The 26512-nt window shown below is 48.8% G+C and overlaps 1 protein-coding gene across 1 annotated transcript in view; it reads right to left on the bottom strand.

Moving 5' to 3' along the window:
* Positions 1-26512, bottom strand: part of TMEM132C (transmembrane protein 132C) — a 350647-nt gene that overhangs the window by 54825 nt on the left and 269310 nt on the right. Inside the window, exon 4 of the mRNA XM_023647328.2 lies at positions 17910-18093. Coding sequence (XP_023503096.1) covers positions 17910-18093 — 184 coding nt within the window. The remainder of the gene's footprint in view (positions 1-17909; positions 18094-26512) is intronic.

The raw sequence follows: 26512 nt of genomic DNA, 5'->3' as shown, positions 1-26512 counted from the left end.
TGGGAGTGATAATTCCTGCCTCATGGAGTTTTTGAAATGACTTCCGGAGACCCTGTCTGTGAAATGCTGAGCAGGCGGGAAGCACTCCAAGATGTGAGTTACCATTGGTGTAGGGTCGCGGAGTGTGGGAACGTTTGCCAATAACGTTTTGGGAAAGTCAACAAAAGGAGGGTGAAAGCACCTCAAAAAATGAAACTCAGGCTACCAGATGATCCAGCAATCCCAGTTCTGCATTTATATCCCAAAGAACTGAAATCAGGATCTTGAAGAGACGTTGGTATCTTATGCTCATAGCAGCAGTATTCACAAGAGGCAAGATGTGGAGACAACGCAGATTCCACGACAGACAGATGAGTAAAGAAAACGTGGTGTAAACACACAATAGAATAGTCGTCGGCCTTAAAAAAGAAGGAAGTCCTGCCATTTGCGACAACGTGGAAGAACCTGGAGGACATTGTCCTCAGTGAAGTGAGCCAGTCACAGAGGGACAAATACTGTGTGACTCCACTTACGAGGCATCGAAACGAGTCAAAGTCATAGAAAAAGAGACTGGAATGGTGGCTGCCAGGGGCTGGGGGGGGAGGAATGGGGAGATGTCGTCCAGCTGCTACAAAGTGTCTGTTGAATAGACGAGGGGGTTCTGGGGATCCGCTGAGCATCATGGTGCCTGGAGTTAACAGGACGGTGAAGACGTCGGAGGAGGCTAGACCTCAGGTTGTGTTCTCACCACAAGGAAAACCGAAAACGAAGACACAAAGGACACAAGGAAACTTCGAGAGGTGACAGGCATGTTTGTGACCTTGACTGGGCGATGGTTTCCAGGGCATATGCATGTGTCCAAACTCAGGAAATTGGATACATTAAATACATGCAGTTTTTCTTCTTTGTACATCTATTATGCCTCACTAAAGCTATTTTTTCTTAAAAAAAAAAAAAAAAAAGGAGAATGACAGGAATCCTGAGCATCCCAAGGGCTCAGGAGAAGTGACGGAGATTGACTCCCTGCGGGTGAGTAGAAGGATGGAGCCGAGATGGGGAGGTCAGTGGGGGGAGTGGGGTTCCGGGGGCATCGGGAAGTGGCTGAACCCTCCTTTTGGGGCTTCATGAATGCACAGTGTCCTCAGCTGTGGACCTGGCCACAATGCGTGGGCAGAGGGCAACTCCCACGGGGGCAGGATTTGGGGCAGAGAGGTGGCATGGCAGCATTGCACCCTGTGTAGACGGCACCCACCCGGTCGGTCAGCCATGGCGGCTCGGAAGTTCTCTGTAGACTCAGAAACCGAATGACAAGCTGCTGAGGGCTCTTACAATGTCCTGCCACAGCCCTGCGAGGCACAGTCACGCTGCGGGCTGCCTTTCGTTAATGGAGATCTGTTTCAGGGTCCGTGGGTCACCTGGTAGCAGGTGGCCCCTCAAAGGGAAAACTGGAACTCTCCCCTGTGAGTGTTTGGAAGGCAAAGACGCACTTTTCAATAAAATCAATGAATGTGCTGATTTTGACCTTTTTAAACTCTGTGACAAAATCCAGATGGAGGCCAAAAAAAAAAAAAAAATCTCATTTCATCTAGCTGTTCTTGTATTAATTTATAAAGCAAAATACTAAGATTAATTCTCATTCAAATCTGCCGCCACCTACGGTTCCGGAAAATGAAATTCCAGTAATGATTTCCTTTCGTTTTCCCTTTCACGGATGTTCAGGACGCACGGGCTCTGGCCTGGGCGATTTCTGCACTTGTGTGCAGTGGGGATGCTGTGAGCGTCTGGGAAACGTTCTTTCTCTCCCGGCACAGGAGACAAGGTGGTACCCTAGAGAGCTGGTTACTTACAGTGTCTTAACATCCTGTAAGCATGTATCTGAGGTAACAGTCACGTTTGTCAGGGAATTTTAGGTCTGATTACAGTGAGAGATTTAAACTACTTGTTCTGAGTGACCCCCCTCACTTCTCACGTTCGTGAGCGACGTGTACGCCCGTACCAGCCCGGCCTCTGTCAGCAAGGGAGGACTGCGTGATGCTACGCCTGCCGGACAGTCGTGCTTGGAAAGGAATCCTGTCCTGCTCGTGTCCTTGTTCTCTAATAAATCCACTCTTTTCAAGGCGCCTTCAGAAGGAAAGGAAGTGAAAGGCACACCACAAATCTCAAGCCACTAATGACAGTCACTTTAGCCTCTAACACAGTCAGGGCAGAAAGCAAAGTCCTTGGTTTGGTGCTGAAACCTAAAAGGGGATGAAAGGAAAACTAACGAAGAAACAAACATTAGATAGAGGAAAGTGGGTTTTACTTGGTTTGCAGATACATTCAGGCAGGGCTGCCAAGTACAGTTGGGCAGGCTTTGCACTGCACAAGGGCTCCACATTCACATGGCAGACATCACCGATTTTCTGATAGAGGGAAGTTGAGTGCCTTATGGAAGGGCATCTCTTTTTCTAATTTGCATGGAGACACAACTTGGGCCAGTGGTTTGCACCTTCCCTCAGGACATCATGAATGTCAGAATGGAAGTGCACAGACATTTTCACAGCTATCTATCCTAAGACAGAGAGGTAGTGGTTCCTAAATCCAGCCCAGCCTTGTTACGTTTCGATTTCATTAAACAAGGGCATGTCAATTCATGTAGCATGTAGGCAGGAACCTTGATTATTTTGTTCACGCCTTAAACTTGAAGTCTAGAACATTCACTTGGCACACTGCGGACATCCAATAAATATTAGTTCAGTGCATGAGCTGATAGGTCATTCTGCACATGAAGCTATGACTACAGTTAGTTGCACCAATTTTTTGGTTCCTAAGACCAACGGATAACTCCTATCCTTTAAAAGTTTGAGAAAGCCATACTGTTAGATATGGAGTTTCTATTACCAGATCCACAATCTAGTGTTAGCTTGACATCTGCCCTTAGCTGTTGTCCCGTTGCCTTGGGAGTATTCATCACTATTCATGAATTTTTGGGGGAAGGTCACATGAAGGAGTGAATAATAAGCTCCACCAGCAAGAGGATTCTAGATGGAGAGGTAAATAAATGCTCACGGATAACTCACACATTTGTAAAGAACCGTTTGTCAGGAAGACTAGATTTCAGGGTGAGAATGTGGGATTAGTCTCTCCCTAAACATCTCTTCTTATGCCTAGTATTCAGTTCTGCCAGCCCCACTCCCCAGGCCAGGGATTCCCAAACGCTTGGTCTCGGGATCCCTTTAGAGTCTTAAAAATGACTGAGGCCCCTAAAGGACTTTTGCCCATTTAGGTTACACCTATCGGTATTTATCGTATTAGAAATTAAAACCAGAAGGCTTAGAGACTCCAAATTTCAAAAGCACACGTTCCCTTGGCTGTTAGAGCAAGGATCATCTCCTGCCTCTGTGCACTTGTGACAGGAAGAGTGAAGAAGGCAAATCACATCACGCATCTTGGAGAGGCAGCCCCTCCAAATGGCCCCCCGTGATCCTTGCCCCGGTGGTCACGCCCTGTGTGATCCTCTCCCAGGCTGAGTCAGAGATGGGGGCTGGAACCATAGAACACAGCAGAACCGACGGTGTGAGACTGCGGGGGCCGACATAAAAGGCTCAGCAGCTCCCTCCTCAGTCTCTGGGGAGCCAGCCACCACGCTGTGAGGCCCTCTGGACAGGAAGCCACTTGCCAGCCATGGAGTGAGCACCTCAGAGGAGGCCCCTCCGGCCCCAGTCACATCTTCAGACATGCAGCCCCGGCCAACATCCTGACCCCCAAATCGTGAAAGACCCTGAGACAGAACCCCCGCGCAGCAGACTGGTCCTGAATTCCTGGCCCTTTCCTGCTATTTTAAGCCACTGCATCTTGGGGTAAATTGTTATGCAACAAGAGATAACTACAACAGTATTATGAAAATAGTTTCCATCACAGGCTCCCTGAAAGGGTCTAGGGGTTCCCGGGGGACAAGGGCACATAGGATTGAAGGAGATGAATTCCATCAAGATCTGAGGACGGGAGAAGCCTCTGACCAGAAAAATGAATGAAAGGCAACACGGCTAAACGCTGAGGGGGCTGCCCTGGCTGGACTAGTTCCTCGATCCTGCGCACGCCTGAGGGGCGCGGAGAAGACTTCCACTGCCCTCCGGCTCTTTAGAGCCCAGAGGCTCCTACTCCGTTATCTGCTCATTTTCATAGTCTTAGGGGAAAAAAACACTCCTGTTTTTCTACTCATCGGTAATTAAGGGCACAATTCCACCAGATGTGTTGGGGCAGAAATTTGCATAATATTAATGAACTTGAGTACTTACTTGAAGAGCAAAAGAACATTAATAAAGTCTGTACGGATCAACAAACAACAGGAATTCGCTCCTTCATAGTAAATAAGGCATTTTATTATGAATGTGGAGGAGCTAATTAATTAATACTACTGTTCCTATTGCTACTCACAAAATAGCAATGGCCAACATTTATCCAGCATCTAATACGTGCCAGGCACCATTCTAAGGGCTTCAGAAATATTAACTGATTTAATTGTCACCACAACCTGATGAGGTAGGGACTATCATTATCTCCATTTCCTTTTTGCTGAGGAAGACTGGCCCTGAGCTAACATCCGTGCCCATCTTCCTCTACTTAAATGTAGGACGCCTACCACAGCATGGCTTGCCAAATGGTGCCATGACCGCATCCGGGATCCGAACTGGCAAACCCCCGGCCACCGAAGCAGAACGTGTGCACTTAACCACTGCACCACCAGGCCGGCCCCTCATTATCTCCATTTTGCAGGTGAGGAAACTGAGGCACAAAGAGGGTAAGTGACTTGCCAGTGAGCACACAGCTCCAAAGGTAGTGGATCTGGGATTGGGAACCAGGCAGTTGCCAAGGTCTATGCCGTTAGCCTCTGAATGATCCCTTATTCCGTCTTCACAACACCCCACACGAGGTGGCCAGGGAAGAATTTAGGTCAAGAGGAGGAAGGTTGGTGGCTGTGGAAGCCAGATGCTTAGCTCAGGTTGGGGCTCTTACTCCATGGAGAGTAGTGAACCACAAACCAAGGCTGCAGAAGCAGACCCCCGCCCAGGCTGTCTGGAAAGCCAGGACAATGGGCATCTGTTGGGTTTCATCTGCTAAGCCCCCGATGGTCCTTTCCCCATTCCCCCTCCAATACCTTGTGGTTCCTTTCGGACCTGGCTTTCTTCTGGGGCACACACACCGTGCTTGGCCAATCATAGTCAGTGTGGTTGCCTCAAAAATGGCATGTCAACACAAGCTAGGCCCAGGGTGAGGTCTGAGACTTGCTGGACCTCTTGGGAAAAAGGCAGATTTCCTCCCGGGGAGGCTAAATTACCTGGATGGAAGCCTGCAGACAGAAAACCCTTTGGGAAACCCTGCCTGAGAGGGAAGCCTGCAGATAGAAAAGCAGAACTGAGGAAAAGAGACAAATGCCTGGAAAGGTTATTTGAGCACCTGGATCCAACCGTGCCTGAAGTCTTATTGACAATCTAGTGATTAATCCAGTTGAGTTTGGTTCTTGACAGCTGCTCCAGAATTGTGCTGATAAAACTCAAGGAATTCAAAGATCTTCTATTATGCTTTTTCTTGAGTTTAATATACCAGATCATATACAGTATGAAAGAAAAATGTAGCCCCAACATTGGAGGGTCCCATAAGAACTACACTGGGGGTTGAACAGATGAAGGACAATGCAGAGAGAGGCTGTGTCTCACAGCGGGGCTGGAGCAGAATCTGGACCTGTATTTCCAACATCGTCCCCTGCATCATCATCATCTATATCCCCATCCAATGGAGGAGCCTCTAAGCGCATGTGGCTACTGGCATTAAATTAATTAAAATTGGGTAAAGTTAAAAATTCCATTCCTCTGTTGCTCTGGCCAATTTTAAGTGCTCAATGACCCCATGTGGCAGGTGGTTCCCATACTGAACAATTCCCACACTGGACTGGGTAGATATGGGACATCGTTACAGAAAGTTCCATGGGATGACATTGCTTTACAAGTTTCTAAACATGAACCTTTCCTTCCCAGGCTGTAACTGAACTTCTATAACATTCAGGAACATGTAGAAGGCATATACGTCATCATCACTCATTCATTCACTGTGGGTATGTGTGGACCCTCCGCTACGTGCTGAGCACCTTCTGGAAGTTGAGGCCACGCAGTGAACAAGCCTGAGAACCTGCAGACGCGGAGATGAGCGGCCAGAGGGGAGATGGACGACCGATGGGTCAACAGATACACACGTGACATCACGTCTGGTAGAGACGGGGGCTGCCAGGGGACATGGAGCAGAGAAAGGGGAAGCCCTTCCATCCGGGGCCGTGGTCCTGAGTGTGGTCCTGGACCAGCAGCGTCCGTGTCACCCGGAGCTGGTTAGAGATGCAAATTCTCGGGCCCCACACCCCCCTCCTGAACCCTAACTCCGGGTGGGGCCGGCCAGCCGTGTGTTAACCAGTCCTCCAGGCGACGCTGACCGTCCTGAAGTTTGAGAACCACTGAAACAGTGCAATCCGCCCTCCTCTTCGTCCTCAACTTGCTTTTTCATTCTCAAGATTTATTAACAATAGCTGAACAAAGAACCCTGCGTAGCACTTGAACTCTATTCTCCTTTGAAAAATGAATGGATAATGCTGTAAAACAGGTCTCCACACACAGAATATCTGCAAGGGAGACTGCAATGGCTCCAGAGAATCCATTACGTCCACATGGACGCGTAGTCTGTGTGTTCCTGCAAAATATTTCCTCTTCCTTCCTGTGTGACAATTCCTTAGAATGAATTATCAATTCATTCACAGATCGACGTCTATCGTGTTTGAGGTGCTGACACAGTTAGGGGGCTGTGGAATAAAGGCTGACAATTCTTTCACATTGGCCGCAGCACCGCTGGTAAGACACCAAACAACCAGGGTGATGCGTCTTCCTTCAGGCTCCACAAGCTTAGGGAACAGGTGTTCATGGAGCGAGTTCCATTCGGGAGGAGCCATGCTAGGCACTGGTGACCCCATGACGGAAAAGACAACAGTTCCTCCCCTCGAGGAGCTTATGCTTGTGGGGTGACTCATTCACTCATTCATTCATTGAACAGCTCCTTATTAGCACCCACGGTGCACCAGGACAGTGGTGCTAATAAGGAGTGGTCCCTGTCTTCACGGAGCTAACATCCCAGTGGGGAAATTCAGACAGTGAAGCTATAAATAAATATGCAATTTTCTGTCATGTTCTGAAAGAGAATCAAGGGGCTCAGGGCATGGAGAAGGACCCGGCTGTGGTTCTAGACTAGGTGGTTGAGGTTGCTAGAGAAGATTTAAGCAAGAACCTGCATATGGTGAGGAAAACACAGTATGGATCTGGGGAGAGGCTCTAGGCACAGGAGACAGCATGTGCAAAGGTCCTGGGGCTGGAGGGCAGTGGAAGGGGAGGTGAGAAGTTCAATGGATCAGAGAGCAGCCGTGGGCCAGGCATTGAGGGCCATCCGGGTGCTGGTGAGGCTCATCGCACTTATTTTTCTTTTTTAAGTGCAACGGGGAGTTGTCAGAAGGATGAGATCCCCGAGGAGAGAGATCCGGTCAGGTTCTCAGTGTGGGGAATGGGCCGTCGGGGTCAGGACAAAAGCAGGGAGACCAGCCAAGAGCTGATGGTGGCTCGGACGAGGCTCCTGGCCGGGAAGGTGGGAGGCCTGGCTGCCTCTGAGATCTGTTTGAGAGACAAGACGACGCAGACGGGTGGGCGCCACGTGAGCGTGCGCGGCAGCAGGAGGGGAGCAGGCGGGGGCGAATTCTGCGCCCACGGATTCTCGCTGCGGCAGCGTTTCACTGGCCGCTTGGAGCCTGCGGGAGGCTGGCTGTTGTCCTGTCCAGTAGTCTCGGGCCCTGCTCGGCTTCCTTCCCCTGGCGCTGCCAGGACCCAGCAGCCCTGGACGGGGCGCCGGGGCCTGGGGAGCTGGCCGTGCAGCGGGAGCGTGTCCGGGCTGCGCACCCGCCGTCTCAGCTCCGAGGCGGCGCGAACAGGCGAGCCAGGCGCGCGGGGCACTTGCAGTGGGAGCGGCCGGGCGATCCTCGGAGCCGGCCCGCAGGGGCAGGGGCTTGACGTCCGCGCTCTGCTGTTCCCCAGCCTGGACACAGCCGGCCCGCGGCAGACGTTTGATGCAAGATGGAAAGAATAGAAGGGGGGAGACTCGAGGCTAGCATGAACTAGAGACGACATCCCAGCTGTCACGGGGCCAGCACGCCGGAGTGGAGGGGGCCAGGGAGGCAGGCAATAAATACGTAAAATCATAGAAACATAAGAAAGAGAATGTCAGGGAACGATAAAACAATCATTTGATCAGATAGGACGGAACGAAGGAATGGTAACAGATAGCCTGGGGGCGCAGGAGGCCGCCGTGGGTACCATCAGGAGCTACGGGCGGACGAGGGTCGGAGGAGACCCTCACGGGAGGACGTGGCGCAGGGCCTGGAGTGCTGGGGAGGAGCCAGGCCTGCGGGTCTCCAGGAGGAGGACAGGCGGGGACCAGGATGCTGGGGGGGCGGGGCTCGGCAGCAGCTAAACGATGCCTGGCATACAGTAGGGGCTTAATAAGGAGAGCTCACCATGGTGCGTCCCTTCTCCCCGCAGGCTGGGGCGGGGCGGGTGTGAGGATTTACTTCTCCTTTTAGCCTGTTTTTGTATCACAGGCGGCTCTCACTGGCTGGCGAGGTGGAGGAATCCCTTCTCCGAATAAAGGTTTGAAATGCACAAAATAAAACATGCAGGCTTACAAAGGAAACCAACTGTGCTGACACACAGTTATCACAGTATAAAAACATCCCATTTCAGATAGAGTAATACGCGTGCTTCCGCGTTGCTGCACTGAGAAGCGACACGTGGAGCTGGCTGTGATAACCACCACCGGTTCACGCTGGTGAAGAGTGGACACGGCAGCTCGAGGCCTCGCGGACGGCGACTGGATACGAAACCTGCGACGCGGCTCAGTGCGGGCTGCTCGTCCTTTTGGGGCTTGGGATGTGAGTTCACAGTGGGAGGGAACGCCGAGCTTCCGCTCCAGGTTACTGACAATGAAGGTGCAAGGTTCCCGGTTCAGGTTCCTGGACCTGTGCGACTCTCGGTGGTTCCCCAAGGGACTACGGAGCCCTGCAGGGACACTGTGACATTTTTATCTCCTGGTCTTCTGTTTGCACAAATGTAGGGTCAGTTCCTAGTGAACAGCATTTCCCTTTAAATATAAATAGAGGTTTAACGCGGAGTTCATTTAATGCAAAGCAGCTGGCGTTTCCTGAAGGCTTACTTGGCACCAAGCAAGGGGTTCTGGGGACATTTAATTCTCAAAACGGTCCTAGGAGTCTGGTATTATTTTTTATTATCATTTACAGATGAGGGAACTGAGGCACAGAGAGATCAAGCCACTTGTCCAAGGTCACACAGCCATTCGGAGGAAGAGCTAGGATTCGCACCAACACCGTTGGCTCCTGAGGCTGAGTTCCCAATTCCTACACTATTGTCTAGTGAGAGAAAAGATTAAGGAAACGGTAGACTCAGCAGTGAGCGGCCAAGCCCAAAAGAGAGGCTGGTGCAAAGGGCTGGCAGCTGCTGGACGCTGCGGGGTGGGGCTCCTCTCTTGGGCACCCCTCCTCCATCACATGGGGCTCCTGCCGACGTGCAGGGTGAGGAGGAAGCCTCTGCGCACCTGAGTCGTGCCTGCTGACTCTCCTGTCGTAGCATCACTCTTTCACACCACCTGCGTGTTCTCCATCTTCATCCCTCATCTCAATGAAGTGACACAGTCTTTAAAATTAGAACACGGTTTTCAGTAAAGTACGTAAAGTCATGGAAAGTACAAACTTAGAGGAGACCTGAGCCATCCCTCACTTTCACCCTTCCTTGCACTGATGGGGAAGCTCAAGTTCAGATAACACGGATCCTGGTGCCGACGACAGCAATCATCGCTCACCGTTTTTGAGCATCTGCTTTGTGGCAGGCGATGGGCAAGGTATCAATTATTGGATAATTAATCCGTAACCCTGAAAACATTACTACCAAATCAAAACGGCTTCGTATACGTCATAGATTTGCTTTTCAGACAGAAATCTGTGCCGTAGAGTTGGAGGGAGGGATATTTTAAAATTTAATTCCAAAGTAAATCTCCAGCTGTGACAAGGAAACACTTATTCTGCCCATAGAGTTATTTTTCAACCGAGCAAACATTTTTCAATTCCCCCAGAGCATCAAAGCCATCCTTAAAATACTCTTAGAGAATTGCAAAAGTAAAATTTTCAAGTTGGAGATGGACCATGGACATTGAGGTAGGATGTTTCTGGAAAACAATAAAACATTATTTTTCCATTTTCTTTTTAAAAACAATATTCTCCCATCCCCGTCAAAGGAGAGGCCCCCCAGCTCTTTGAAACGCCTGCCTTCACCTTCCAGAACCCGGAGGATATCACCCGCATGCTTCCCTAGGGACCCCAAAGCGGGGTTAAGCCATCTGTCACTTGTAGATTGACAAGCGGATCCAACAGCATCTCTGTGATGCCGCAGACCTGCTCACGCACACTCAGTTCCCCACGCCTGGCTCTCTGGATTTAGCAACAGGAAGGAATGCAGAAAAGTATCGACGGGAGGCCACTGGGTATAAAACTCAGACTATGGGCTTCAGGTACCTCAATGAGATGCCTTAATGTCACCCCTCAGTGTTGAGTCTGTGAAGCACGGAAGAAAGATGACCCTTTGGTGATCAGGACTGCTTCCTGACTATGTCTGTCCAATCGTGGTGGGTTCTCTCGGAGGGAGAACCTAGAGGGAGCATGCAGCACATACTCCTCAGGTACCCCTCAGGGTCCTGGCTGGAAACAGATGGCCCACTCAAAGGGGTTGACTTGGGGAGAGTGGAATGGCAGAGCTGCGGGCAGGATCAGAGGAAGTAGCCAGGGCGGGTGCAGCACCCAGACACTGATCCCCGCTGGGAGCTGTTAGGGGTCCTAGGCCTATAGCCAAGGGAAGGCAGCCCAGTTACTGGAACCAGACAGCAGAAGCACTGCAAACAGACTCCCTGGCAGGATGGGAGCTGTAGGCAGAGGACCACGCCCCCGGCAGACCATCCCCTGGGCTGGAAGATGGGGCTGCAGTAGTGTTCTGGGGCTGCTGGAACAAAGCACCACACCTGGGCCGCTTAAAACACCACAATGTCGTCCCAGGATTCTGCAGGCTGGAATCCAAAACCAAGGTGTCAGCAGGGCCACGCTCCCTCTGAAGCCCCTCGGCGAGAACCTTTCTTTCTTCCTCTTGGATTCTGCAGGTTGCTGGAAATCCTCGGCGTTCCTTGGCTTGTAGAGACACCACTCCCATCTCTGCCTCCATCCTCACATGGCCTTCTTCCCTGCGTCTCCTCCACGTCCAATCCCTCTCCTTACGAGGATGTTGGATCTAGGACCTCATCTGAACTTAATCACATTTGCAAAGACCTTATTTCCAAATGAGGTCACATTCACAGGCACGGAGGTGGAGGATGGGGGGTTAGGACGTCCACATATCTTTCGGAGAGGACACAATGGAACCCACTACAGGAGCCTGTCTCTCTCCACTCTGTCCAGTCACCTCTGGTGCCTCCCCCTGGCCAAACCCACCAGAAGCCAGGGCGCGAGGGAGGCTGGGGGCTGCGGTCCAGAGCAGGGCGGGGCAGGGCAGACAAGGAGGGGAACTGCTGACCCCTGTGTCCCCACCACCCTCTCCTGCTGCACGCTTCCCCCGGGGCCCCCAGGGATCTCTCAGACCTTAATGAATCTCCACGACACCCCAGAGAGGATTAAGGATTAAGATCATCATTTTGCAGGCTTCAGAACAAGGAGCAGTCTCTCCTTTAAACAGCTCTAGTGACGGCCACTTTATTTGCAATTTGATTTTATGCAGAGAGATAGGGACACATTCTAAGAATTTTGAAAGCTTTATATAAGAAAAGACCCCAAGTTACCACTGTTTTGCAGGGGTCAGGGGAAATGATTTCATCTTAAGTTTGCAAAGGTGAAAAATGATAACCTTTCGAAACTTCAATATTCCAGGAAAGTCTCACCACCTCCCAGGAAATTCAATCCGGGATCAAGTCAGTCAGTCCTGAAGCAAAGGGCCTCTTCCCACAACTGCCGAAATTAGGGGTTCAGCCTTCTCTAGACTAGGCAGAAATTATTTTATTTTATTTTTTTGGTGAGGAAGATTGTCGCTGAGCTAACATCTGGGCCAGTCCTCCTCTATTTTGTATGTGGGATGCCACCAAAGCATGGCTGATGAGTGGTGTGTAGGTCTGTGATAGGGATCTGAACCTGCGAACCCCAGGCCCCCAAAAAGGAGCATGCGAACTTAAGCACTATGCCACAGGACTGGCCCCTAGCTTTTTATTTTTAAGTAAAGTCTAGGGAGAAACTCTGAGACACTAACAGAATTAGAAACCAGTTACACTCCACCCCCTTGCCAGCATTATTCGCTTTCACAGCAACATCTTATCATTTTTTTTTCATTACCTGGTCTTATCTTATGAAGCATTTACCAGGCTGCTGTCTGTTGGCCTCCAGAATGTAGACCCCATGAGGCCAAGTCTTGTTGTTTGCTGCTGCTTTCTCAGGATCGACTACAGTGAATAGCCACACAGCCTGCACATCCTGAGCTCAGCTTACGGTGGAATGGATTCTGTGGCCCCTTTCATTCTTGAAAAGACATCAGCCCGCTGCCAACATGCAGAAACTGCCACGGGGGGGTCTGTGCCTGGTCGATGATCGTGGGGCTTCACCTTGTGATGTGAATACTTTTTCTTACATCAAAGAAGAGCTGAACCCCGAGAACCAAAGATGCTCCTTCATCTCGTAGTCCGTGCTGCCCACAGGCACCCCTGGACAGCCCTCGGGCCTCAGAACACTCCCTCTCCTCGCCCAGCGTAAAGTGGGTGCAGCGAGGGCCCCGGGTCTGGGGCAGGGACAGAGGGGAGGGAGATGCTTGAAGGCCCTAGAGCTGGAACCTGGAGCTTTCCTGCCTCCACACCAGCCTGAAGGGGCTAGCAATGGCCGCTTTGTGGGTCTGTGTTCTCCACATGGAATAGTGCCGGGGGACAGTGTGATTCTGGTGGCTCCTGCCTCGACGGGTCACTTGGTGGGAGAGTTAAGACACTTTCCTCTGCTCAGTCCATCTCGTGTACTCGTCGGAGTTGGGAGCGGCCGCTGGGGGAGAGGTCAGCCTGCTGGGATGGCTGGGTTCACAGCTTTCTCCCCAGATTTAAGAAGGGGTTTGAGAAGGTCTGATTTTAAGGTGAGAACTTCCCCAATCTGCTAATCCTGTCTTATGTTTCTGAAGTTTGTTTTCCTTTAGAATGAGCAACAATTGGGGGAATTAATTTCTTCAAGGATGTAACCATTGGACTTACTGGCTGACAACAGGTAAACTAAGGATTCGCTTCTTGCTCCGTTTTTTTCTTTTAATTTCTCATCTCCTAGTCAAACTCCAGTTTTATTTGCTACTTACTTCCAAGAAAAGTTTATGTTTTGGCTGCTTATAAGTGTAGTAAAGCTCATTCTAGAAAAACCTTTGAAAATACAGAAAATAAGAGAATGGAAGTTCCTCTAAACCGTCTCATGTCTTATCGACCTTTCAGTAAAGTTCCCAGTTTTTCACATTGCTTGGCAGAGTTGAGGTCAAATTGTACATTCCAGGGGACGCAAGATGACGCCATCACACGAGAACCTGCGCCCAGCAGTCAGGACTGCCGTCTCGGCCCCGTGCAGAAATGGGAGCCAATCAGTGACCTTTTGGATGAAGCCAGTTTGCATTCACTTACAGTCACTTGCAAACAAAAGGATTCTGGGTACGATATAAGTAGTCATTTCATTTTACCTTAAAGGCATTATGAAAATATAATAACCACAATAATAATATATTGCTTCAAAGAGGGCTCTCTTGTCCCTTGAAAAGTGTGGCCAAAATAATATCTCATATCCTTATAAAGATTTTACTTTACTAAGTATCTGAGTGTCTTATCTTCTTGAAATAGCTAGGACAGTAACCAGGCACCTATACCCTAGAACTGATGCTGATGTCTACGACACGGGTCCACAAACATTGTCTCCAAAGGGCCAAACAGAAAGTGTTTAGGGTTTATGAACCAAGAGGCAAAATTGAGCATATTAACAAGCTACTTATACAACCGTTTAAAATGTAGCTATTTGAAAATGCAAAAGACATTCTTGGCTTGCATGGTGTACAAATACAGGTAGCAGATGGATTTGGTCCATGGGCTATAGATTGTTGATGCCCATTCTAGGACAGGAAAAGTCAAGAGGAAACATTCTCCAACCTCTAAGCATTAACAAATCTTTGTGGTAGGTAATACGTCCTGTGGTGGACATCTGTTGTGTCTGACCAGCATCCATTCCCCACTCTGTCATTGGAAGCCAGATTTTCCCATCATGCACCATGCTCACCAGCTCTCAGTCTGATTCCACACCTGCTCTGCGGGGACATGTTCCCCAGGCCTGGCCAATCAGAGCATCACACCCTTTTGGCTTCAGTGATTGGCTTCAGGTTGGGCACATGACCCAAGCCAAGCCAATCAGTTCTAATCAGAGACAGTCCCGGAGATTTGATTGAGCAATTGGCAAGGAGGCTTTCCCTCTTCCTGTCAGACATGCTGCTGTGAAAATATCAGCATGGCACTGCCAGGGGCCACCTTGGGGACAGAGCCTCCTGCACAGTGACTCCAACCACAAGGCACACAGAGAAGAGAGAGGAAGAGAAACCACCTTCCACAATGACACCATTTGCACTCCTGGACCCTTGGTACTCAACATATGGTCTGCAGACCATAAGCACTGGCATAACTCAGAATCTTTAAAAAATACCTAACCCAGACCTCCCAAATGAGAATCTGCACCTAAGAAACATCTTCCGGTGATCTGTATGCACATTAAAGTTTAAGAAACACTTTTCTAGACTTTTAAGCTACATGAGGCAAATTTAAACTGGGTTGGGTTTGTAGGCTTTATAACTCAATGAGTTCTGATTGATCTATTTCCTGGAATCCATAAGGCAGTTCAGTCAAGTAGTATGTTTGCTTATAAGTTCTTATCAATGCAGGCTAACAACAGGAGCAGAAGAGCAACGACATTGTAAGTCAGACTGAGCGCATGGGTGCTACTCAACTTCTACCCTTGGTTGCCCAGTGGAATCACCCAGGGATCTTCTAAAAATCACTGGCACTCACTTTCCACCTCCAGCAATCTTTATTTAATTTGTGAGGAGTGGGGCCCAAATAACAATAATTTCTAAAACCCTCCTAGATGATTCAAATGTATGGCCAGGATTGAGAAATAGCTTTTAGTTCTTCCATAGCAGAGTTTGGTAAGCTTTCTCTGAAAAGGGCTGAGAGTAAATATTTTATTTTATTGTTGAGGAAGATTTGCCCTGGGCCAACATCTGTGGCCAATCTTTCTCCTTTTTCACTTGAGGAAGACTAGCCCTGAGCTAACATCTGTGCCAATCTTCCTCTATTTTGTATGTGAGACGCCACCACAGCATGGTTGATGAGTGGTGTAGATCCATGCTCGGGATCTGAACCTACGAAGCTGGGCCACCAAGCAGAGCACGCAAACTTAACCACTACGCTACAGAGCCACGGCCCCAGAGAGTAAATACTCTAAGCCTTGTGGACCATACAGTATCTACAGCAACTACTCAACTCCTCGTCTTTGGAGGGAAAGTGACCGGTTCATAAATGAGCAGGCATGGCTGTGTTCCGACGAAACTTTACTCGCAAAAACAAGATAGGCTGGTTTGGCCCCAGGGTCACAGTCCGCTGATCCTGGCTGTATGGAATGGCTTCGTTATTTGAATGGGGAATTTCAATCTCCTTGCACATCATGTGCAGAGAGGGGCCATCTGTTGTGTCTGCTGCCCAGTGTCCCTCCATACCTTTTCTAGTGAATCCACCCTGAAGTGTCTTTTTGAAAACCTCCCTCCTTTCCTCTCAAACTCATGTGGTTTGTGGGGTTGATGCATCTCTCAGTTTGGGTTTTTGCAGAGGCTAATACAAGCGAGACAAGGACTCCACTGAAAGCGGTTTATTGGGAGCTGCAGGCAACTTCAGTAAGGGAGTAGGGAAGTGAGATGGGGCGGGGAGCAGAGCACCCAAGGGTGCGTGATCCAGCAAGGGACCACTGTGCACTGGAGCTGAATCCCACGGGGGAGATTCAGGGTGCCAAGTGGAACTCCTGCGTCAGAGTTAACCCAGGGGAGGGCCGAGGGAGCTGGAATGATTATATGCCGACTCCAGTGAGTCATTGGCTGGGAGTGCTTCTTGGATGGGGGTGTGCTAATTCCTTGGTGCTTCTGTCCTGCTGTGCGGGTGGGAAAGAGGGCTCTGAAAGTCAGACAAAATTCTCAGGCGAATATGTGCTGGTGCTTTGGGTGGAAGAGACCAGGCGTGCCCTGAAGGGGTAAGGTGAGGGGATACGGGGGGCACTGACAGCGTCTATTGCAGTCCACCCCAAGCTCTAGGGGAATGCCCTCCCTGCCACAGTGACTGCTGTGGCCCAATAAGAGTGGTGAGTGGCAATGACACCTTTGTCAGGGATTCTGGAAATGGGCCAAGTGCTCCTCCTGGGCTGGAAGCTTAAACCATTTGGCAGGAGCATTGGCTACCACATTGCCATCATGAGTAGACTGAGAGTGCAGCCAGGAGAGAGAGCAAAATGCGTCCTGGTGGCAGAGTCTGAGTCCTGATCAGGTGAACATGGAAGGAACCAGGAAGAATCCTGGACTTTCAGTTACACAAGCCAGTGAATTCTCTTTGCCCTTAAACTAGTTTGGGTTGGGTTTTCTGTCACATGTACTCCAAAGAATCCTAATTGATACATTTTTTAACTTGTGGCAGTGAAGCCTGGTTATTCCAAAGCTGAACAGAAATTAATTGTAGACTGTCCATGCCAGGCTCCGTGTCTGTAGGGGAGAATTCTGGCAAAGACACACGAGAATACTCCTCACATGCCTCTGAAACTCCATGCTCTTTGCATCTCTTAGCAGGGGGTGCACAAGGATAGGAATGGCCCTGGAGAACAGTCTCAGGATATGGCCAATGTGGGTGAGTGCCCACAGAGTAAAGTTACAGACTAGCCTCTTACGCTTCCCTCTCTTCCCTGCTCACCACCAGCTCCACAGGGTCTAGAGTTCCTAACACAGGATTGATACACTGTATTTGTGTTGTGTTCTATCTGTGTCAATGATGCGTTGACTGATCATGTAGTGAGGCAGAGACAGTGGTGTTCATGCCCCTCTTCCTCTGTACCCTGTTTCCCAGCCCTCGTGAAATCTGATGGGCCATGGGACTCCTTCTGACCAACAGGATGTGTGTGGAAGTGGCACATGTCACTTCTAGGCCATTGCTGAGAAGAGACTGCATGTGACTCTCTGTCTGTTCCTCAGTCATGGTGACCAAGAAAGCCTCGTGTTCGTGATGTGACAACTGCAAGATGATGAGGTATCCATCAGTCTAGGTCTAGCCCCACCATTAAGCTGGGTAGTATAAGCAAGAGTAATTTACGTTGCACCAGGCACCTGAGATTTGTTTGTTTCAGCACATAGCATACTTATCCTGACTGATATACGTGGTGGTCTAAAGTTGCCGTACAAAAAAGGAACAGAAAAAAAAAAGAACTGGAATAGAATTAGAAAAGAAAAAGAAAGCAAATAATAATACATTTGGTATAGAGATATGGCAAATATCATGGAGCTGGAATAAAAGTAACTGAAATTGACAAAGGCTGGATGAATGAAATGTAGCAACTTCCAAGGAGGAGGAAGATGAGAAACTTTTAAAGTAAACAGCCCATAAAACCATTGCAGCAAACATCCTGAGAAAGACAGGAAGGATGCAACCAGACAGCTGAATACAGGCGCATCCCTGATCACACCGCTTACCATGGCTAAGGGAACGATGCCGACCAGGTCCTTCTGGCTGATGAAGATCTCAGACACGGCGATGTCCGTGGTTCCCTTCCGTGGGTATTCAACCTGCCAGGTGATGGGCTGAGTCCCTGAGAGGCTGCTGAAGCTGGCTATCTCGAAGTTCATCTGCACAACCTCATTGAATAGACTGCTGCTTCTGGAAGGGAGCACAAGAAAATAGCCTTAAGCTGCCTGTTCAGTGGAAGGATCCTTCTCTTTGGCTCTCCTCCTCACAATTGTAACTAGACTATAAGGACAAAGAAAACACCTTTCAGGGAACTCACCTGGGACATGGCACCAGCTATAAGTTAGGGACCTGGGTAGCTGGGATGGAGCAGTGCCCGTAAGTTAAGGATCTGGGCAGCGTCTTCAGCTCTGAGCATTAACCAGTGTACGTATTGATGAGTGTTTTGGATTGGTTTTTACCAGCTCTTCAGACAATGAGTTAATAATCCACTTTGCTTCACCCTTGCAGTGTGAACCTGGATGACCTTTGAACTAAATGGACCCCCTTTAAGTTCAATTTCATAGATGTGGCAGATGGTGTAGGCAACTCACTTACCATCTTTCAACCCCTTTCTAGCTTATCCTCCTGTCCTCTAGAGGCTGACAAGTATAAGACAGCATTTCCAGACTCCCTTGCAGCAACAGGCAGGCTCAAAGCAGATTAGATGCCTCATTTGGGATTAGATGGAGAAGTGGGTTATGAAGCAACAGCTGGGAAGGGAGTTAGGATTTCTGGGCAAACATCATGGTCCTGGTCTTTCTGGGGTGGCTGTGGTGGCGTTTCATGTGTCCAGACCCTCAGTTCACCATGCCAAGCGTCTACCAGTGACGCTTCCACTACAACAGTCCTCTGCAGGGCTGGTCATTTTTCTTGTCTGTATTTTATTCCTGGCTGCCTTATCCCTGGCCATGTAGTAAATAACTTCAGTTCAACGGCTCTCCTGGAGATTCTCTGAACTGCCTACCATCCTTTAATGAAACGTCTTCTGCTCAGAGGGACTAGTTAGCTAAAGGGACTCTGTTGTCTGCAACTAAGAATTCTGACCTAAATTTGAGGTGGGCCCAGACATATGTATTTTTAGCAAGCTTGCCCCACCTATTCCGTTTCTTTGGGAACTACTGACAGTCCAAACTTGTCCATTTTTTAGATGATGAAATTAAGGCCCAGAAAGGGAAATGGCTCACTCACAACCACACAGCTAGTTAGGGACAGAGTCAAGCACAGTGCAGCATCTCTTGATTTCTAGTCCTGTGCTCTGGACGGCATTGTCCTCAGACAGTTGGTGGTCAAGTGAGAAATCACACAACCAGTTTCTCTAGGACAGGGGTTGGCAAACTACACTGTGAGCCCAGCCCAGCCTGCTGCCTGTTTCTGTAAGCAGCTTCATCAGAACACAGCCTTGCCCACTTGTCTATGTTTCGTGTTACGAGAACATGGTTGAGTAATTGTGTCAGGTGATGGACAGCCTGCAGAGCCCGCAGTACTTTTTATCTGGTCCTTTACAGAAGAAGTTTGCCAACGCTTGTTTTAGGAGGTCAGAGAGGGGAAGTAGGAGGAGGTTTCTGGAGCTGTCGAATCAAAAGAATCGATCTTGGTGGAGACAAGAAGGAAGGACTTTCCAGGCATACGGCTGGGTTTGTAGGGTGGGCCAGGCTTCTGGCAAGACCTTGAAGCCAGGCTGAGGTGCTTCCAATACTTGTCTGTGTGCTAAACATTGCTGTAAGCGGTGGGTCAACAGTTAGCAATATCTCAGCTGGCACCCACTGGGAAAGCGACGGGTGAACTGAGGGGATTTTTCCACAGTACAGCAAGAAAGAAACACCAAAGATGCTTAACAACTGCATCCTAAGCCTGTGCTGGGACCACTGTGAAGAATGGTAGAGAAACCTTCCTTTTTGCTGGGGTGATAATCAGTTAAGGATGCACCCACTCAATTTTGGGGGCCTGCTCAACAGACAGAACGCTAATTCCTCACCCCATCGCCCTCAGCCCTGCTCAGTGAGGGCCAGGAGGTAACAGGAAGGCTGCTGTGCCAACCGAAGCTCTGGGACTCATGAATCTCCCTTACGTCCTCTGGGCTGGAAGAGGGGTCCGGAGAATTGCAATTTATGTGACGCTGGATATCCCTCTGTAGGGAAAATAAATCCGGAGTCTGGAACATCAAGCCATGGTCTGTGCAATCTCAGGAGTGAGTTATTTGCCTTGGAAAATGAGGGAGAAGTGTCTGGCGTCTGGAGTGTTTCCAAACTAAGAGGCGTTCTTGGTCCAGCTGCTAAGGCCTGCAGGGGTGTAAGCCCACTCAACTCAGCTTCTGCAGGTCCTGCCCGCATGCTCCAGCCCAGCCTCTCTCATCACTGGGTGACAGACACTCCTTCATTTCAGGGGGTTTAATCTTGTCCTCCTAGCATGAACACCAAGCCTTGGCATCTCCTGACGTATAGGAGAGCTGGGTACTGGCTGAGCATGCCGGAGATGTCTAGTAGCTGCTTGGCTATTTGATGGACTCTATTCAATGAACAATTCACTTTCCTTAGTCCTGGATCCAGTTGTCCCAACACCCATCGTGGCCCAAAGGGATGCCTACACGGGAATAAGACTAGAGTCTGCAACGTGCCTTCAACCTACGCCATCTTCATTCTCTCACAAAATTCTTTTTTGAGCATCACAACTGCTCACATCACCTCTCTGAGACTCAGCTTCATGGTCTAGAAGATTGAAATAATGCATTCCCATTGTCCAGGGAGGAGCTGGCATGCAGAAGGGGCCAGGGTAACTTCTCTTCCTCAAGCTGTGTCCTCCGCCATAGCAATTATGCTAAAGAAGGGCATTAAGGACGGTGGAATGCCGGACGGACAAGAGAAAAGAGAAGCGGAGTTTTTCTTTCTGGCTTTGAAAGATATTATGTTATCTGATTTTGTGAGTAATGGGGTTACCTTCTAGGATATTCTGCTCCAGTTCACATAAGAATAAAGACAACAAGCTCTTGTGTATAAAATGTTCCCTATGTACCAGGCACTGGACCAGGTTCCATGCATATATTACTCCAAATCCCAATAGAAACCTTCATGGTGGTAATTATGGTTCCCATTTTACACAAGTGCCATAACAGAGACTTTTCCATATTTCTGTGTCTAGGGAGTGTGTTTGCATCTACTTGGCCTTCACCGGTGGATAGAAGGCAGTGACTGGGCCAGTGTCCACTTGAATCATGCCACAGCCCCCACTTAGATCCCCCCCCCACTTGTGAACCAGTGAAACTTAATCTTGGTTTCAGAATAAAAATTTCACAGTCTGAGGAAAACTCTCCACAGAGCTGTGCAGAATTCTTGGTCAGAGTGACATCAGGGCAAGCGCTGGGTGTGCTGGGGGCACGTGCCTGTTCCGAACGTTGACCTCCACTTGCAGGGAGCTAGAGACCTCAGAGGAAGGGAAGAATCTGCTCTGTGTCCACAGGGACCCTGGAAATGTGTGTGAGAGAACAGGCCAGACACGTGTAACCCAACAGAGAGATGTGCCCTGGGGAGGCCTCGGAATGAAACATTCTGACTCAAGACCAGGAATTCCTCTGGGAAGACACAGAATCGACTTCCTATTTGTTTACTTCTAGGCAGCCATGCCACTTCCTGCTCTGCCTCATTCCCACATGGCCTTTAATTTTTGTCTCCAAAAACTGCATAATGTGATATACCCAAATTAAAGTAAATTAAACCATATTTTGAAACCTCAGACTTTTGTGGAGATGAGGGGAGAAGGCCATATGGCACCAGGGGTCCCTCTCTGTTCATCTAAATGGGTACATCACCACTTCGCTCCTGCCAATGGCTGCCATACGGGAAGGCAGGCCGGTGAGGCTGCGTGGTGACAGGTTTTTCTAGAGAAGCTGGGAATCTGGAGTTTTTCTATAAAATCCCTGGGTTTTTAAACATAAGGACCTGACCCTTTTAGCCATGATGCTGGCTGGCTGGCTGCTGTCTCTGGCTTAGGGAGAGGGCACGCTGTGCTCTGAAGGTGGCGTTTTGTAGAAGTGCTGTGATCTGAGGTGGAAGACGCCTGCCCTGAAGGCAGTGCAGGGTGCTGACTTTCACACTGTGGTTCCCAGGACCCTTAGCGTAAGAAGGGGGTGTGACAGTGGTGGCCATGGGCTGGAGCTGGTCCTCAATACCACTCCTTGTCCCCATATTACTCCAGTTGCAACAAAAGCAGCCCAAGTCTCATATGTTGTAAAGATCAGGTCTCTAAGAAGTATTTTATTCAAAGAATGAAAAAAAAAGGGAAAGGATGAAATGAGAGAAGGAGGTGGGAAGGAAATGAGAGAGGGAAGAAGGGAGGAGGAAACTTAGGGGTTAGAACCAAGACTATAAGCCATGGCTCTTTAAAGTGAACACAGCAGGAGTTATGATTCATGCTGTGGGCTCCCGAACAGACTACCTGGCTTCACCAGGTACTGGCTGGGTAACTCTGGGTATCTCTGCCTCTTTCCCCCTATTTTCAAAATGAGCATGCTAATCCTTCCAATTTCATAGGGTTGATATGAGGATTAAATAAATGAGTGAGTAAGTCTCATGCACTCAGAACAGAGCTTGGGGCTAGCAAACATCAATAAATGTTAGCTGTTCCTGTTTCTAGGAGCACTTAATGCTATACTTATTATCAGTGACTTTAGGTTTGGCTGCCTAAAGCCACCATCAAAACATGCCCTTTCAGGGCTAGTCCAGGAGTCCTGAGAATAAGTCACTAGAGATGCTGATGCTCTGCCATTCATTGCAAACTGGGATCCATTCAGATTGGTACACAGTGCATTTACTCGATCAAGAGATCCTGTCTGTCTCCATCAGACATGACACCATGGTATCATACATTATGCTGGTAGATGGGGACTGAGAAATGAAGAAATCTGTCCGCAATTCTGCCTGTGGTCAGTGCCCTTCTACTGTCTCTGAGCCAGCTGAAATCTTTGCTGAGACTTTGCCTTGAAGGGACCAAGGGCCCCCCCATGCCAGCCTATATGGGACTTGTGATATTGTTGGAGTAATAAAGAGAGGAATTTAAACATTTAAGTGACTCCAGAGAGCGCCCAAGAACCACCACTTGCTAAATCAATAGTGTAGATTTATTGCAGTAACCCTTGAAAGAAATTTTCAAAATTGGCTTTAAAAAAGCTCTTACTCAAAAGCAAATAAATTCCCCCAGTAGTCACAATAAAGTTTGGACCAGTGGAAACCCAATTTACCAAACCTCTTAGCTATTGAACTCTATCTTGTAAGAAAATGGAGTCTGAGAGTGTGTTAAGAAGCCAAAAGGGCTTTACCTCCCCACGATGGTGGGTAAGGGATTTCAGCTCCAAAGTCATCAGCCACTGTTGACAGCTTAATGCCTGCAGAAAGAGATGAGACTAACAAAATGAAGAAATCAAACTCATAATAGGGAATCTGCTCCAGGAGAACAGAATCATTTGGCCCAGGCTTTGTTTTATTCATTCTATTTCATGTGTATTTCATGAAGGCAAAGGACACATACTTCCCCTCTGGGAAGGCTTTGTTAGATAGTCCCATTGACCCCAACGTCAACACTAATGCCCTGCCGATCCCTCAGAGCTCTCCACGGTGCTGAAGCATATCAGTTTGAGCTGTAAGTTGCAAGCAACCGAAAACACTTTGCACTGATTAACAAAGAAAAGGGAATTTAACACATGCCTCAAAATCACTAGGAAGCCCAGAGAAAAAGACGTGGAAAGTAGGTGAGAGCAAAGGAAAGCTACAAACGAGAACCTCGGACAAAACCAGTTCTGGACCGGACATCACTGCTGATTCCAAAACTAATTTTCTCCTGTCCTTGATCCTTTGCATCACTAATCCCACATTCAAAGAGCTGAGTGGGGATATCTGATTGGCTGAGCTGAGCTAATACATCCTAATCCAGTACGTCTGGGCAGTGAGCAAGATCTAGTTTGTCACTGAGGGAGGGACCTCTTTGATCCCTGCTTTCCCAGACCCCAGGACAGAATTCAGGATGTGGGATCGTGGTGAAGGGCAGAGGGAGGAGAAAAGTCATGGAAGGTTGCCTTGTTTCCAGGCACACTTGGATTAGATTATGAGTTTGGACGTCATATAATTTTCTTTCTTCTATCTCAGTCCCCAAAGCCTAAAAATTTATAGGAGCAGGTAAATGTGGAAGGATGTGGAAAGACAGTACTTTACTGCAAATCATATTGATGCCAATGACATTGCTTCAAAGGAGAATTGTAACCCTATGGAAGTAACCTGAACCTTTCCCTCCTATAAAGCAGGAGCTCCCAACCTTGGCTGAATGTTATGGTCACTTGGGGAGAGTAAAAGAAAAACTATTGATACCTGGGTCTACCCTGGACCAACAGAATCAGAATCTCAAGAGGTGCCAGTCAGACCTTAGTATTTTTAAAGCTCAGGTGATTTTAATGTGTTGCCAAGGTTAAGGATTACTGCTACACACAAAAGTGTTCTTTCTCTGTGGTCACCAAGCATTTCGCTTCTAAATTATTATTATTTTTTGCTTCCTGGTGTCTACGCAGCAATTGTATTGGGTAGGTGTTACAAGCAAGCGTTCTGAAATCAGATATACTTGGGTTTGAATTCTGAATTTGCTATTTAGTTGGGGAGGTTATCTTGGGCAAGTCACTTAACCCATTAGTTCTCAACTTTGGTGACAATCTGGAATTATTTGGTGGAGGAACTTTAAAAAATTCTGATGTCTGGGTCCCATCCAAGGGATCTTACTTGGTCTGGAGTAGGACCTAGACATTGGGATTCTTAAGGACTCCCCCCAGGTGATTCTAATATGCAGCAAAGTTTAAGAACCACTAACTTTACCTGTAGAAGAATTGGTTTCTTGATCTATGATAAGCCAACTTTGTGAGGCTGTTGCAAGGATAAATGGTATAATGCGTATGCGGAGCTTACTGCATACCATAGTAACTATCCATCAAGTGGGTAGCTCTTACTATTGCTACAATTATTTCTCCTGTTCAATAACCTCGCAGGAATTGCATACCTTTGTCTTCCTAAGGCCATGTGTCCTGGGATTTGCTGACACAGCAGGTGAGGAAAAACAAGATCTTACTCAAGCTCCCCAGGTCCTGACTTAAGTGTCCTTCCTAGGCATTGAGTTTGCAACCAGCTCTACCTCTGAATTTGGCTAGACCAGGTCCTGTTGTTTATTTTCCTTGCTTCAGCCTGGTTGGGTGAGTGTGAGCACATATTTTGGAGTCAAAGCCCTGGAGATAAATCCCTCACTTACCCTTGGGACATTACTCATGTTACTCATGCTCCCAAAAGCTCAGTTTCCTCATCTCTGAAATGGGGATATACATTCTGGTCTTGCAGGGTGTTGTGCATATTTAGGGAGAGAAACGTGCCTGCTTAACACACTTTAAGAGCCTGGTGCACGGCTCTGTCCTTGCTGACAGCTAATCCAATTAATAAAAGAGGCTGGGGGTGGTGGGGGGTACACAGGTAAGCTGGACAAAACCGTGGACCACATGGAGCTCCTGATAGGTGGGGAGAAAGAGCAGGGAGCTTCCAGGTCTTCTAGACCCCTCCTGTGTGAAAGCCCCTGACAACGGCTCCAGGGGTCCCTCGGCCACACAGTTGAGGATGCAGCGGTGGTCATGCATTCCTGCTGGCTTTTATTTTCCATGCAGGCTGCAATTTCCTGAAGCGGAGCCTGTGGCTTACTCAGACCTAACATACCCAGAGTCTATGATACATTAATTCTCAAGCAGCTGAAATGTTGGCTACATCAGGTCATACTTTAGGAAGTGCAGCTGCCAAGGGGGCCTCAGAGGTCCAGGTGGAAGAAGCCTGGCCCCATGCAATACTCAGCAGGCTCTTGGGGCCCTGAAGCCACCATGGTGGGCTTCCCGGTGCTGCCACGATGGTCTCTACACCATGGGGTAGGTACTGAGTCCATCCTTTCAGATCCGATTGGGCCATGAAGATGCCCAGATGCAAGATCATGTGGAGAGAGAGAGGCCCAGCCATCCTGGCTCCAAGCCATTCTATTAGATAAATATAGCTCTATGAGAGGGCCTGGAAAAAACCAACGGAGGAATTGCCTAGAAAATTCCTATTCATCATGAGAAGTAATAGTTGTTTGAGGACAGCAATGTCACACAGCAATAGAGAACTGCTGAAGGCTCTGATTAATACAGTCCTTTCACTTGGTTCCTAAATGACCCTACAGCCTCCTCTGCACTTTGCCAGCGGGATATGGCAGAGGTAGAATGGAATTAGCTTGAGATCAGAGGCAGGAAGGGCCTGAGGAGGAGGCCATCCCACTGCCCAGCCTCCTAAGGCCCTGAGTGGAACGGGAGAGCAGTGGAATTTTCACCTGGTTTCAGGGAAGGTACTGAAGTTGGCCAAGAGAGAGAAGTGAGGCAGACCCTGGCCTGGGCCCAGTCTCCTGCACATGGGCATGTCTGGAGCAGCAAAGATGTCATGCACGGTGCACTCAGAGACCAGGTAGAAACATGGAAACCTCATGCATGTCAGCATTGAACGATGGCCATGCCCAAGCAGAAGACGGCATCCCTGTG

Source organism: Equus caballus, chromosome 8 (assembly GCF_041296265.1).
Source record: "Equus caballus isolate H_3958 breed thoroughbred chromosome 8, TB-T2T, whole genome shotgun sequence".
Lineage (NCBI taxonomy): Eukaryota > Metazoa > Chordata > Mammalia > Perissodactyla > Equidae > Equus > Equus caballus.
Note: the sequence above shows the minus strand (reverse complement) of the source record. Positions and strands in the feature narration are given on the sequence as shown.